Source organism: Canis aureus, chromosome 3 (genome assembly GCF_053574225.1).
Source record: "Canis aureus isolate CA01 chromosome 3, VMU_Caureus_v.1.0, whole genome shotgun sequence".
NCBI lineage: Eukaryota > Metazoa > Chordata > Mammalia > Carnivora > Canidae > Canis > Canis aureus.
The window spans coordinates 49,996,632-50,012,512 of NC_135613.1; the positions used below are offsets into that span (position 1 = coordinate 49,996,632).

At 41.4% G+C, this 15,881-nt stretch overlaps 1 protein-coding gene across 5 annotated transcripts in view; it reads left to right on the forward strand.

Moving 5' to 3' along the window:
- Positions 1 to 15,881, forward strand: part of FBXW10B (F-box and WD repeat domain containing 10B) — a 35,819-nt gene that overhangs the window by 12,351 nt on the left and 7,587 nt on the right. For 4 of the 5 annotated variants that reach the window (XM_077892562.1, XM_077892560.1, XM_077892559.1 and 1 more), the window contains 4 exons: positions 3,481 to 3,602; positions 6,435 to 6,583; positions 7,595 to 7,737; positions 13,715 to 13,873. In XM_077892562.1, coding sequence (XP_077748688.1) covers positions 3,481 to 3,602; positions 6,435 to 6,583; positions 7,595 to 7,737; positions 13,715 to 13,873 — 573 coding nt within the window. The remainder of the gene's footprint in view (positions 1 to 3,480; positions 3,603 to 6,434; positions 6,584 to 7,594; positions 7,738 to 13,714; positions 13,874 to 15,881) is intronic. The other variant, XM_077892561.1, reaches the window with a different exon arrangement.

Consider the following 15,881-nt stretch of genomic DNA (forward strand, 5'->3'; position numbering starts at 1 on the left):
TGCTGGACCACCCAGGCATCCCAGAGTTGTTTTCTCATTGTCAAGATTTAAGAGTTCTTGGTATATTTCAGATAGTAGTACTTATCAGATCAGATGTGCCTTTTGCAAATATTTTCTTCTAGTCTGTGGCTTATCTTCTCACTTTCTTGACATTGTCATTTGCAGAGCAGAAATTTTAATTTTAATGAAGTCTAGCCTATCAATTATCTCTTTTCATTGATTGTGCTTTTGGTGTTTTATCTAAAAAAATCATTGCCATACCCGAGGTCAGCTAGTTCTCTCTTACATTATCTTTTAGGAGTATTACAGTTTTACACTTTACATTTAAGTCTGTGATCCATTTTGAGTTAATTTTTGTGAAGGGTGTTAGGTCGGTGCCCACATTCACTTTTTTTGCTTATGAGTTGTTGCAGTAGCATTTGTTAAAACGACTATTGTTTCATTGTATTATCTTTGTAACCAGTTGACTATATTTCTGCTAATTTCTTTCTGGGCTCTCTATTTAGTTTCATTGATTGATCTATTTGTCTGTTCTTTAACCAATACCACACCATCTTGACTACTATAGTTTTGCAGTAAGTCTTGAGGTCAAGTAGTGTCAGTTTTCCAACTTTGTTTCCCTCCATTGGTATTGTGTTGGCGATTCTAGGATTTATTCTTCCCGTAAAAATTGAGAATAACCTTGTTGATACCCACAAAATAACTTGCTGAGATGTCAATCAGGAACATTCTAGCTTTTAATTTGTTTTGTTTTTAACTATGCATTAGGATAATGTTATAATATATGATGGTAGGGCAAGTTCTACTCTTTACTTTTCTTCTTCTTTTTTTTTTTTTACTTTTCTTCTTTTTAATGTAACTTAGCTAGAGTATATATCTTTTTTAGTTTTTAGAGTAGGTTCATTAACTTAAATATAAACTAGACTTTTGATTGTGGTTGCATTGAGTTTATTGACTAATTTGGTCAACACATTCGTTTCTTTTTTCTTTCTTAGACCTTTAAGGTTTTATTTATAGGGGACCCTGGCTGGCTCAATCAGTAGAGCAGGCGACTCTTAATCTTAGGGTTGTGAGGGATCCCTGGGTGGCGCAGCGGTTTAGCACCTGCCTTTGGCCCAGGGCGTGATCCTGGAGACCAGGGATCGAATCCCACGTCGGGCTCCCGGTGCATGGAGCCTGCTTCTCCCTCTGCCTATGTCTCTGCCTCTCTCTCTCACTGTGTGCCTATCATAAATAAATAAAATAAATTAAAAAAAAAAAATCTTAGGGTTGTGAGTTAAAGCCCCACGTTCAATGTAAAGATTACTTGGAAATAAATTCTTTAAAAAATATTAAAATTTTATTTATAAAAGTCTATGTATTCTTTTTAAGTCTGTGTATTATTATTTAATATCTATAAACTTTATATAAGTTTATTGCTATTGTGAATAGTATCTTATTTTTGTTTATATTTTCAAATTGATTATTGCTGGTATCTCTATACCAATGATACTGATTTTTTATAGATTGTTCTTGTATCCAGTAACCTTGCTAACCTCTCTTATTAGTTTTAAAAGTATGTGTGCTGATTTGGTTTTTCTATGCTGATAGTCTTTCAAACAGAAATAATTACGATAATTATCTTCTTTTCTAATACTTATATGCTACTTTTTTCTTTTTCTTTCTTTCTGACTTTACCTAGACCTTCCAGTTAAGCAGAAGCAGTGAGAGCAGGCATCTTTATCTTGTTCTCCTTTTTGAAGGGAGTACATCTATAGTTTTTTCACTAGTATAATGCTTGCTGTTATGACTCTTTGTTTATAAGTTTGTGGAATCAAGGAAGTTCCTTCTATTCCTATTCCTATTTTTCTTTATTTTTTGTAAAGCTTATTTATTTATTTATTTATTTATTTATTTAAGTAATCTTTGTACCCAACACGTAGCTTGAACTTACCACTCTAAGATCAGAGTCACATGCTCTTCTGACTGAGCCAGCCAGGTATCCCTATTCCTATTTCTCTAAAAGTGTTTATCAAATATCTTTTCTGCACAAATTAAGAAAAACAACCTGAACACGTGGTTGGCCATGTTGCTAGAAACAGAAATTCAAAACTTGCTTTTTTCCAGGCCAGTGGGATATCATTAAATGCACTGTGGGTGCATAGCAGGCTCTGACAGACAGCTAAAGCCACAGGACCTTTGGGAATATTGGAAGAAAAAGCTTAGCACATTCAAAGAAAAACAAAAGAAACATTTATTAATTGTTTATTATGTGCCGAGTCTCATAATAACTCTATGAGGTAGTAACTATCATTATTATCTCCAATTTCCATGTGAGGAAACTGAGATAGAGTGGTTCATTAACTTATCCAAGATCATGCGGCTAGTAAGTGTTGGACCTGGGATTGTACCTCAGACAACCTGGCTTCAGAGCCCAATATCTTTTTTTTTTAATTTTTATTTATTTATGATAGTCACAGAGAGAGAGAGAGAGAGAGGCAGAGACATAGGCAGAGGGAGAAGCAGGCTCCATGCACCGGGAGCCCGACATGGGATTCGATCCCGGTCTCCAGGATCGCGCCCTGGGCCAAAGGCAGGCGCCAAACCGCTGTGCCTCCCAGGGATCCCAGAGCCCAATATCTTAATATTACACTTTGCCCTGTCACAAAAGCAAACTGGCTGAAGTGGAGGTATCAGTGATAGTTCAAAGACCTCAGGCAGGTTTGCTTATTAAAAATGGTGTGACTCATACATGTTCCTATATATCTCTTAGATATGTCTTAGAAATACACATAAAATATTTTAGATCTAAGTGACTGAAGTAAATTTAAATTGTTCTTTTGTTCTTATTTGAAAATCAGCCCTACTGTTGAATCAGTGCCATGGATTTTAAGCCTGATGGTAATTCTAGAAACTCTTCCACCTAATACCAACCAACACTTATTAAGCATTTTCTACAGGTTGATCATTGTTCCAATGTTACATGAATTAATGCAGGGTTTCTCAGTTTGGGACTGTAAAGTACTTCATGTGGAGGCTATCCTGAGCATTGGAGGATGTTTAGCAATATCCTGGGACTCTACGCACTAGATAACAGTAGCATCTCTCTTCCCACTTGAGACAACCAAGTGTCTTGACATTATCAAATGTCCCCTAGGGGTGGAAATCACTCCTAGTTGACAATCATTACATTTGTGTATTTAATTCTTCACAAAACCCCAATGACGTGTAACTATCATAGTTATCATTTATATTCTGCCAATGAGGAAATGAAGCTTACACAGAAATTAAGTAATTTTCCCAAAGTCACACTGGGATTCAAATTAAGTAACTTTCCCAAAGCTGCAACTGGGATTCAAATCCAGACCTCTGACTCTAAGCTTGACCACGAATTTTGCTGCCTTTCAACAAATCTTGATCTAAGGGAAGTCATATACAGTATGATCCCTTTGGGCCCTCAGAAAAATCTCAAAAACATTTTTTTTTGGCCTGATTCCGCAGATTCTGGGATCTGAAAAGTGGGGCTTGTATACGAATCTTCAATGGCCACCAGGGGACAATCACTTGCATGGATTTATATAAGAACAGGCTCGTATCTGGAGCAAGAGATTGCCAGGTGAAAGGTGAGAAAGAAATTCCTTGAGCTTTCTCAGAAATTTCCCCAAATCCATGGGTTGTCAAAATACTTGTTTTGCTCATTTCTATAGGAAGACATTCTTTTATCCATCCATCCAACCATCCATCCAACCATCCATTCATTCATCCACCCACGTATCTATTGATCCATTCATTTAACGACTATTTATGGAATACCTACAATATATTAGACACTGCTAGGTGCTAAGGTAAAAAATGAATATAATATGGCCCTTTCATATGGCTTTTTATTTCCTCAAGAGGCTCATAATCTCTTAATGGGGATAGATACATGAATATGCAATGGAGGCTATAATAAATATGTGAATAATAACAGCTGCCATTTATTGAATACTAATTTTGTGATTGACATAGATGCTTTACACATATTGATTATTTAACCCTCACAGGAAGCCTATGGCATGGATACAGATGAAGAGTCTAAAATTCAGAGAGAAAAACAACTTGCCCCAAATTGGAGCTGCTGAGTGGTAGAGTGGGGACTTGAACCCAGGGCTGTCTGACTCTAAATCATGTGTTCCTAACCAACACATGGAATTCTTTTTTTTTTTTTTTTAAGATTTTCATTTACTTGAGAGAAAGAGAGATTGAGAGAGCATGAGCAGGGGGAGGGGCAGAGAGAGAGGGAGAGGGACAAGCAGACTCCCCATTGAGCATGGAATCTGATGCTGGGCTCTATCCCAGGACCTTGAGATCATGACCTGAGCCAAAGGCAGATGCTTAACTGACTAAGCCACCCAGGCACCCCAACATGTGAAATTCTAAGGGACCATAGAAATAAGAGTAGCAGGGAAAGCACCACAGACAGGGTGCTATTTGAGTGCAGCCTTGAGGATAAATAGTTCTACAGGCAGAGGGAGAATATAGAACATTATAAGCAGAAGGCACAGCACAGGCAAATTCACAGAAGGTTGAAAAAATGATGTATTACTAGAACTTCCCCTTGCTTGGTATGGCTGGACTACAGCATGTGGTGTTGGACATAAGGCTAGTTAGTTTGTTGAGGCCAAATTATCAAGGGCCTTCTGCATCATGAGCTTTATCCTATAGAATCCTAGCCCCAGACCCCAGCCTGCCTACTTCCCCTGGGGTCCTCCCACCTGCCTCGGTTACCAAAATAGAAGGAAAAAGAGACGATTAGAGATCTGAAATGTAACCTCCCACTTGTTAAGTTTTTATTCATTTTAAAAAAGATTTTATTTATTTATTCATGAGAGACACACACAGAGAGAAAGGCAGAGACACAGGTAGAGGGAGAAGCAGGCTCCATGCAGGGAGCCTGATGCGGGACTTGATCCCAGGACCCCGGGATCATGCTCTGAGCCAAAGGCAGATGCTTGGCTTCTGAACTACCCAGGCGCCCTTTGTTAAATTTTTAAACAAGGGCACCTTCCCATAGATTCTTTTCTTTTCTTTTTTTTAAAGATTTTATTTATTTATTCATGACACACACACACACACACACAGAGAGAGAGAGAGAGAGAGAGAGAGAGAGAGAGGGGCAGAGACACAGGCAGAGGGAGAAGCCAGCTCCATGCAGGGAGCCTGATGTGGTACTCAACCCTGGGTCCCCAGGATCAGGCCCTGGGGTGAAGGTGGCGCTAAACCGCTGAGCCACCTGGGATGCCCCATAGATTCTTTTAATTTATCTTCTAACTTTCTCCTTTTTTTTTTTTTTGAAGATTTTATTTTTAAGTAATCTCTATGCCCAATGTGGGGCTCAAGCTCACAACCGCAAGATAAAGAGTCTCTTGCTCCACCTACTAGGCCAGCCAAGTGCCTCTCAATTTTCTTCTTTCTAATTGGATAAAAGGGCTAATGGATATGTAAAAATATATGAAGAAAAACATTCTTATATGTTAGGGTTAATCTAATGTATGTGGTTAAGAGCATGGCTTCTGGATCCAGAATCTTTGGATTTGAAACCCAGCTCTATCTGCTTATCTTGATCTGCTATCAAGATCTGCATGATCTTGACCAGGTTACTGAACCCCTCTATGCCTGTTTCCCCATCTGTGTGGTGGGGAATAATGATAGTAATTGTCTTGTGAAGAGGAGTTAATACATGTCAAGCACTTGTAATGGTGCCTGGCTCGTAAGTGCTATAGGTTAAGTATCAGCTGTGGTTATTATTTTGTCTTAGATTATGCATCCTGTTGCCTGAGAGGTGCTTTGGGCCTGATGAATTTTTGGTGCCTAATTTCAGTTTTTTCCTTAAGCTCTGTTCTCCTACCTACCTTTCTACTTTCATACTTCCCAACACTTACAGTACACTAGACAGTTGCTCCAGCACCATCTATATAGAAGCAGCATTAAGCCTGCCCCCAGCTGTGGCAATCTGTCAGTTAGTAAAATCCAAAAGTCAGATTCAGAAATATTTTAAAATGTAAATAAGGATAGATAGCTTTCTTTTCTCTGGGGGGTAGAAAGGGTGAGTCAGGAGAATAGTGTCTGGAAGCAATGATGCCATGAACACATGCCTTGATTTTCTTGGAGTCCACTCAATAGCAAGTAGTTTTCAGGCTCAAGAAGGAGGCTTATTAGAGATGAGCTGTCTAGCACTTGGACCCCAACACAAAATTCTAGGTTTAGAGGCAAGGTGTGTGCATTGCTGGCTCTCCCAGGGGCCCATGGTCGGGAGCTCTAGTTGGAGGCACACAGAGCTGTTGGTGAGCCTGCTGGGCTGGGTGATGGCCTTCTAGGGTCTGACTTGATGGGCTTGGCTTCTGTGATGGGGTATGGAACTCTACCTTAACCTGCCTTCATGCCCCTTTTCTTCCCCTTCCCTTCCCTTTCAGAGTGGGACATAGAAACAGGGAAGTGTCTGAAGACATTTAAACACAAAGACCCCATCTTGGCCACCAGGATCAACGACACCTACATCGTGAGCAGTTGCGAGCGGGGCTTGGTCAAAGTGTGGCACATTGTCATGGCCCAGCTAGTAAAGGTGAGAGGGAAGTAAGTTGTGGGGGGAAGGGGCACCCTAGTGGTGATGGACTGGATGAGACTTATGGCCTCCCCCATGGAGCTCCCCAGAATCCCTAAAGCTATCAACTTACAGTCTCCAAAAGGGTGATCCTGAAGAGCTGATGTGGAAGCTCCTCCTTGCCCTCCACCAAAGGGGGCCATTTGGAGTCAGTGGAGGGTCAGGGATCACGTGACCCACGTTTTCATGGAGGTGGTGGTAGAAGGCTACATTCTGACTCGGTATGATATATGGGTTCAGGGTCTTTTAATAGCAGAGGTAAACTGACTTCCTTTTCTAGAACATTTTACCCCAACTCTTGCATGGGGTAAGGGAACAAACAAAGTCACAGTGGTTTTTCTCCTCACCCTCTGGTGAAAAGAGAACATTGGCTGTCTTGGAAGTGCTTGAATGTTCACACACACAAAAATGTTGGGTTTGAAACCCCCCTGGCCCTAGTGGGTGGTGGTGAGATACATTTGTGCCAGGAGCACAGGAGCACAGTGAGAATCTGCTGGCCTGGGTGGTGGATTTTTTCCCATCAATCTTGTTGTCACCATGGTCTAACCAGCAGTTACAGGTGCAGGGATACCCCAGGTGTCCTCTGGTCCTTGGCAAGGAACTGAGGATGGAATGCCTGGCCCTACACCTTCTACACCTTGTGGCAGCAGAGGGTGGTGAATTCTGGCCCTCTCTAGTATTCCAGGAAGATGAGACCTGTTCCCAGCTACAGATCCACCAAGAGCAAGGCCTCTCCCTGACCACATTCTTTCTTCAATGGGAAGAGAGCTCTGGAGAGAGGGAGGCATGGACACCACTGGCCTTATTAGAACAAAAGTAAAGTTGTCTCCGGTAAATACCAAGTGAGTGGTAGTCATGGATTGGCAGAGTGTGGCTTTGCAATTCACCTAAAGAATCCTTCAGCTTTGGCCCTTGGAGAACTCGCAATCTGAGTTGAAGATGGGCTGGAAACAGAGGCATCTTCTCTTGCAGACTCTCAGTGGCCACGAGGGAGCCGTGAAGTGCCTGTGCTTTGACCAGTGGCATCTCCTCTCGGGAAGTGCTGATGGCCTGGTCATGGCCTGGAGCATGGTGGGAAAGTATGAGCGGTGCCTCATGGCCTTCAAGCATCCAAAGTAGGTACCAGGAAAGCCTTTTCCCTCATAGCCTACACTTTGGTTTTTGGCAGATTGGTCCCTTCTGCTCTCTGCTGACCTTTTGTCCCCTCTGCCTGTTACTTATCCCCACTCTGCCCCCATTTGGCCATTTCATCTCCCACTGTCACTTATTTCTCTTAAGAAATAGCAGTACTAGATGTGGACTTTGAGGAATTATTGAAATGTTATGTTTATGACACACATGATACGTTTATATCTGTTGTCTACCAAACTTATGAATATTGGCAGAACTGTCCCCAAAAATGCCAGTTCTAATAAACAAAATACTTGGAGTTGGTCTTTACCCCAAGAAGCTTATGTTCACAAAGGTTTAAAATCATCCAAGTGCCAAAGTTTTAAAAATAAGGGCTTGAAAAAGGAGCTTTCATCTGAGTCTGTTGGTGACATTCTTTCTTTTTAAGCTTTTATTCATTTATTTGAGAGAGAGAAAGCATGAACGGGGGGAGGAGCAGAGAGAGAGGGGGAAGCAGAGCAGGGAGTCTGACATGGGGTTCAATCCTAGGATTCTAGGATCATGACCTAAGCTGGAGGCAGATGCTTAGCTGACTGAGCCACCCAGGTGCCCCATGTTGGCTACGTTTTATTCTAGGACAGCAAATGGATCTCATTTTACAATTCCAATCCCAATTTAGTGGTGGTGGCTGCTTGGAGCCAATTAAGAAGTAGTCTGAGGTCACATCTGAGCTTGTTTGGAAAGGATATTGTGGTCAGTTAATGGTTCTGCCATGGCCATGGGTTTATAGGCTATGTCACTCTTATACACTACAAATGGTGCTTCTTTCCCTGAGTGCACTATTAAAAACTCTAGGGAAACAAAATACTATCTTAATTGATTAAAAGTATAAATGGATCTTCTAGGGGATCTATTGGGGATAGTTGTTTAGTAAAATATGGCCCTAGATTTCCTCATATCTTCGTAAGAACCTCTTGAGCAGACACGCTGACTTTGTGGGAGGTAGGAGGGGATTTGAGTATACATGTGTATGTTTACTCTTGGTGGTGTATGACTACATTATTGATGAGCGTGTGCTGGGCAGGGCTTCTGTTCCGTGATTTATCCAACCTTTATGTGATGACCAGTAAGCCTCTTAGCATGTTATCTGGATCATCAAAACTTGAAAGAGTCAATATTTATGACATCACCTGAAAATTTTAACTATATGTTTTTAAAACCTTCCAAGCACGATTCTGTAGGATTTAGTTTAGGTATTGGAAAAGAACCTGTTCCCAGCAAACCTCGAAGTTTGGTAGCCATTCTGTCAACCTGGGAGCCTCCTACTCCACCTCAGCAATGAGACCTTCTCAGACCATTCTATTGCCATTGAATGACAACCTCAACATCTCATTCACATTGGTCCTTGATACCTTCACAGTTACAGCAAATCCATAGACATGGGGAGGACATGGTCAGTGTTCTTGTTTGTGAGGCCCCTCTTCCACTCAACTGTAGTAGTGGTGTGCATGTGGAAGTGCTCAATAAATGTTTCTAATTGATTGGTAATGAGGACCAATTTGCAGATTGCCTTGCTGGAGGGATCTAACGATGGGACTGTTACCCAACTTTTGAATACAATGTAGGTGTCATGCTATCTGTCCTTTGGTGGAAGAAGAACTGAAGAAAAGGGTCTTCCTTCTGTCTTCTTGATCCAAATGTTTTTTTTTTTAATTTTTAAAATTTATTCATGAGAGACACAGAGAGAGACAGAGACACAAGTAGAGGGAGAAGCAGGCTCCGTGCAGGGAGCCTGATGTGGGATTTGATCCTGGGACTCCAGGATCACGCCCTGGGCCAAAGGCAGGCACTAAACCGCTGAGCCACCCAGGGATCCCCCAAAAAAGACTTTTAAACAAAAAACCCCACATTTATACTGTCTTTTACATTGGTAGTTACCTCTACTGATGCTCTTTTGTTTCTTCATGTGGATTTGAATTCTATCTAATGCCCTTTCATTCCAACCTGAAGGAACCTGTATAGCATTTCTTGCTAGTATGAACTCTCAGTGTTGATTATTTGTGAATGTCTTAATTTCTCCATTTTTGAGGATGCTTTTGATGGATATAGAATTCTTGGTTTACAGTTATTTTTTTTCCTTCCAACACTTTGAGTATGTCATTTCATTGCCTTTGGACTCCATAGTTTCTGTTGGTTTCTGATGAAAAATCAGTTGTTAATCCTTTTTATGGGATGAGGTGCTTCTCTCTTGATGCTTTCAATATTGTCTTGGACTTTGGCTTTTTACAGTTTGATTATGATAGATCTAGATGTGGAATTCTTAACTTTATCACAGTTTGGGTTTGTTGAGCTTCTTGGATTTATAGATTGATGTTTTTCATTATATTTGGAAAGCTTTTGGGTATTACTTCTTCAAATATTTCTGCGTCTTTCTCTCCTTTCTTTCTGGAACTCTTAGTATGATGTGTTGATGTTTAATGATGTCACAGGCTTCTGAGGTTCTCTTCATTGGTCTTCATTCTTTTTTCTTTCTGTTCTTTGGACTGGAAAATCTAAATTGACCCCTCTTCAAGTCTTTTGCTTCTTCTGCCTACATAAATGTGCTGTTGAGTCCCTCTAGTGGATTTTCATTTCAGTTATTATAGTTTTCAACTCCAGAATTTCTATTTGAACATTTTAAAAAGTATTTTCTAACTCTATTGGTATTCTCTATTTGGTGAAACACTATTCTCATACTTTCTTTTAGTTTTGTAGACATGTATTTGCTATTTGAACATGTTTAGAATAGATGATTTAAAGTCTTTGTCTTGAAAGTCCAACCATTAGGCTTCCTTGTAGATGGTTGCTATTGATTAAATTTTTTCCTCTCTATAATCTTTAGTATCTTATTATGCTTTATATATATATATATTTGAAAACTGGGCGTTTGGCATATTTTAATATGATGTCTCTGGAAATCATATTCTTCCCCATTCCCAGGGTTGGTTGTGTTTTTTATTGTGTGTTTGTTTAGTGAGTCTGTATAGGTGTCTTGTTTGACTGCTGAAACCTCTATTCTATTAGCTGGGTAGTGCACTGACTGGAATAAGGTTTATTTGAACACCTGGAAGTAAAATATCTCCCACTCTTTGCCAAGGAGCTCTGTGTGCCTGTTGAGGGAAACTTTCAATCAGCCAGACAGTTTACAACTCTGCTCTTACTTTTGCTTGTGGAGAATATTAAGGTCAGCTAAGAGTGAGAGCTTAGGGCTTTTTCAGGTCTTTCCTCAGCATGTGTACAACCCTGTATATGGCCACATAGAGTCCCAAGAATATGCCTGAACTTTTCAAAATCCTTATGGACATTTTATTTCCTGGTTTTAACTTTAAAGCTTTTTGGTTAGTGTAATGTTTGATCTAATGGATATCTATTGCCTTAGGCAGCAGTGACTACAATAATTGCCTATGAAGGATTTCAAGGAATACTGTGCCCCCTCCACCTGTCCCCCTCCCCCCATCGGCCAAGTTAGTGGCTTTAGCATTGGGTGAGTTCCTACTATGGCAAAATAAAGACAAACTTCTTGAGCCAGTCTTCCAGGAAGCCTTGAGAGAGGCTGTAAAGGAAGTTTGTTGTAAAGGAAATTTGTTCTGTTTCCTCTAGTGCCAGGAATGTGGGCTGTTATTTTCATGGTTACCACTGAGCTGGGGGTTGGAAATGGGACCATGTCGGGTAAGTCAATATATCAAAAGTTCACTCTTTGTACTGGGACAAAGCCATTCTTTTTTGTCTGAGTGCTCTTTGGGTTGCTGTAAGCCTTTGGTTATTTTCCAGAGTTCTGAAAAAATTGAGTGTGATAGTTTTTGCTAGTTTTTTCATTGCTTTTATGGAAGGGTTTTGTGGAAGGATTTTGGAGTTCCTTCCACTATTCTTCCTGACATCACTCTCTGCAGTGTCTTTTGATAAAGAAGGAACAAAAAAGGAGACTTAAGAAAGAAATGACTTATTTCTAGGGTGAGATAAAATCTGAAAGGAGACTGGGCTATGATAGGATCATAATAATCATTATTGGGTTGATACTGGGCTGTCTGAAAGGTGCCTTCATTAATTTAATCCTGACAGCAGTCCTCTGAGGCAGAAATCACTAACCCTCCATTTTTCATTTCATTTTTAAAAAATATTTTATTTATTTATTCAATGAGAGACACACACAGAAAGAGAGAGGCAGAGACACAGGCAGAGGGAGAAGCAGGCCCCATGCAGGGAGCCTGACGTGGGACTTGATCCTGGGTCTCCAGGATCATGCCCTGGGCTGAAAGCGGTGCTAAACTGCTGAGCCACCCAGGCTGCCCTTTAACCCCTTTTCATAGAGGAGAAAACTAAAGACTGAGAGGTTATGGTACTTTCTCAAAGTTACACAGTCAGTAAGTGGTAGAATCAAGTTTTGATCCCAGGTTTTCTGATCCCAGAGCCCATGCTTTCCATCACGAGGCTATAATGGTATAGGCTGAACTACCAAATGTCATCGGAGCCTATGAGAAGTGCAGGTCTAGCTCTGCAAGATCAAAATAGATACTTTTGAAAGAGGCAAACCCTTCTATCATAGGGTATCTCTCCTAGCTCTGGATTTTCCTACAAGTAGACTAAGATGCATTTAAGGCACCAATAAATGCTTTATGTTTCCATCTTAAAAATAAAACTAGAACTTTGTTGGACTTTCTTATACTTATTTTACACTGTGGAGTGAGTCATCATTTGATTGATTGATCTATCACATGAGCCACATTGGCCTTTTTGTTGTCCTTTAACATGCTAAGCATGCTGCTGCCTTTCAAAGTCTTTGTTGTTTCTGTTTTGCTAGAAGTTGGGGCTTTGAAACGTCTTAATCTGGCCCTTAGATATGATTCAGGGTTAAGGCCAAATGGTATGGGGTGGATGTCATTCTTTGAATCTACTGTATCAATGATCATACTCTGAAACTTGAGCTGACACTTGCCTTTTCAACAGATATTTATTGAGGACCTTCTATGGGCTAGGACTTGTGTTAGGTGCTGGGCATGCAAAGATGAGTAAGACATGTGTTCTGCCCAAGAGAATCTAACAGTGTACCTGAGGTTTGTGCATGTGTCTATGGGAAAGGGGAAATGGAAATAAAGTGTGACTTTATGGAGAAGGTAGCACATGAATTGGGCCATGGATGGACTTGGATGGGTACAGATGGCAGATATCAAAGGACTTGCTTTGCACATAAGATCTAACAAATTGGTGGCACCAAATTCAACTTTATAGTATCCTTAACAGGAATGGGGTAATTGTATTTTGCAGAATTGAATATTCCACACTCCTGGAGTCCCACTTGGCCACAGCCGTGGTAGGAAGGTTTTGTTGGAGGCATCTAAGCCTCCTGGTCCTCTCTCTGTTTCTGCTGGTTACCACAAAAGGGAGCTCTCATCCCTGGGAACAATTTTCCTTTGGGATATTTCACTGAAAGAACAGAAGCCATCAATTTAAGACCCTCAATGAAACTGCTGAAATATCAGGTTTTTGCTTCATATAAAGATGATCATTTTCCCATCTGTTCTGTTCTTTATCTATAAATGCTGCTTGAAAAGTAATCAAAACATCAAGCACTACTCTGCATGACTTTTGTAGAAACCAGCAGGTAGGAACCAAATTGTAAGAGGAAATATGTGATAATCTATGATCAGACAAAACAAAAGACAAAAAAATCCCACAAACCCATGACCTAAGCCTTTGCTTCTTGCTATCCTGTGGCACTGCGACCAGATTGGTGGAAAACTTACAGCAGAAGGGGAGGAGAGGGCACAACCATGTCTTGAAGGTTAAAGGTTTGCATCCAGAATTATGAAATGATGGCAAACATCACATGCAGGGCAGTTGTGACCAAAGCCTCCCAGCCATGCCCACAACATACCCCAAGCTTATAAACAAACCCCAGCAGTTTGACAGCCGACATGTACTGCCTGTTGCTCTGTTCCTTTCCAGGGAAGTGCTCCACGTGGCTCTACTCTTCCTCCGGGTAATCAGTGCCTGTGCAGATGGCAAGATCCGCATTTACAATTTCCTAAATGGGAACTGTCTGAAGGTGATGAAAGCCAATGGCAGAGGTGATCCTGTGCTGTCCTTCTTTATTCAGGGCAACAGGTGGGTGGTAGGCGTGGAGGTCAGAGCCTTGAGCTCTTTCGTTTGGATGATTTTCTTCTCCTCTGGGACACCAGCCCTGCATTTGCCGGCAGTAGGCGAGAGTGGGTGCTCCCCCTACAATGTTAGCTGTAGAAAGTTAATACTTTGGCTGTAGAAAGGCAATAATAATTTTGGGAGAGTGGCTAATCAGACTTTGCACAAAACTTAGCAAGCAGGGTTTGCATTACTCTTAAGTTGTTCTGGATGTCTGGGCTAATCAGGCAGTGAGTACAGTGTGGCTCCGCTGTCGATGTGTAGCCCCTGTTGCTTGCAGAGCGTTCTTTTTCTGACCTTCTGTCTCTGATACTCACTCCTGGTGCAAAGAGACTCATAGGAGGGTATGGGATGGTATTAGCAGGGGGTCCAGTGTTCAGTGGGGCAGAGCTGAGCAGGTTAGTTTACAGAAACCAGAATTGTGACTATCTCTAGGTAGTATTGTATTTGTCATAGGCTAGGTTGAAGGCAATATTTTGTGAAAATGCCCAAATAGAATTAACTTTTGCACCGGCTCAGTTGAAATCAGTTAATTTTCCTGAGCCTGATTGCCTTCCTTTTAATGCTACTATACTAGTGCTATTTCCCATCTTAAAGGGGCAGGGTTGGTAAGAATTCTCAATAAAGGGACACTTTTCAGTTACCAGGTAATAATCCCATTAAAAAAAATCACCTCTGACCTTTTCTCTTTCTTCTTTCTTTCTTTCTTTCTTTCTTTCTTTCTTTCTTTCTTTCTTTCCTTTCTTTCTTTCTTTCTAATTTTTTATTTATTTATGATAGCCACACACACACACACACACACACACAGAGAGAGAGAGAGAGAGAGAGAGAGGCAGAGACATAGGCAGAAGGAGAAGCAGGCTCCATGCACCGGGAGCCCGACGTGGGATTCAATCCCCGGTCTCCAGGATCGCGCCCTGGGCCAAGGGCAGGTGCTAAACCACTGCGCCACCCAGGGATCCCTCTTTCTTTCTCTTTTCTTTTCTTTTCTTTTCTTTCTTTTCTTTTCTTTTCTTTTCTTTTCTTTTCTTTTCTTTTCTTTTCTTTTCTTTCTTTCTTATTTATGAGAGAGAGAGAGAGAGAGAGGCAGAAACATAGGCAGAAGGAGAAGCAGGCTTCCCACAAGGAGCCCGATGCAGGATTCAATCCTGGACCCCAGGATCACGCTCTGAACCAAAGGCAGATGCTTAACTGCAGAGCCACCCAGGAGTCCCCTGACCTTTTATTTATTTATTTATTTATGATAGTCACACACACACAGAGAGAGAGAGAGAGAGAGAGAGAGAGAGGCAGAGACACAGGCGGAGGGAGAAGCAGGCTCCATGCACTGGGAGCCCGACATGGGATTCGATCCTGGGTCTCCAGGATCGCGCCCTGGGCCAAAGGCAGGTGCCAAACCGCTGCGCCATCCAGGGATCCCCTTTTCTTTTTTATGACATCCAAAGAGAGACAATTTCCTCTGAACCTGAGTAAAAGTGGAGTCCAAAAGGGATTCCTAATTGGAATGATTCCCCAAATTTCATTCTAGCATTTCTAACCAAAACAAGCCACTTTTACAGAGAGTTGATGCTGACAGTTAAGGGGTTCAAATTCAGCATTTCAGAGCAGAAAGGAACCTACGCCTGGTATTGCCATTTCTTGTTTATGGTTCCAGGAGATCAAGGCACAGAGTAGATCTATGAGCATTGTGGACAACAGAAACCAGTGGGTGGTTGGGGGGCCGGGGCCCTGCTGGGGGGCTCAGGTTTGGAGTTCTTTTCCTACCAGGGCATAGAAATGTGGATTAGGGAAGATGGAAATCATCCTGCTTTATAAAAATGCAGCTGTTTTGTTTAAATGTAGAACATGCAAAGGGACCCTGGAATGATAGAGGGATGGAGAGTTGGCTGGAGGGTCAACGAGGGAGCAAATTCCTCCCCATTACAGAATTTTCCTTACCCCCATCACAGCAATGAAACATGACATTTGATTTTTT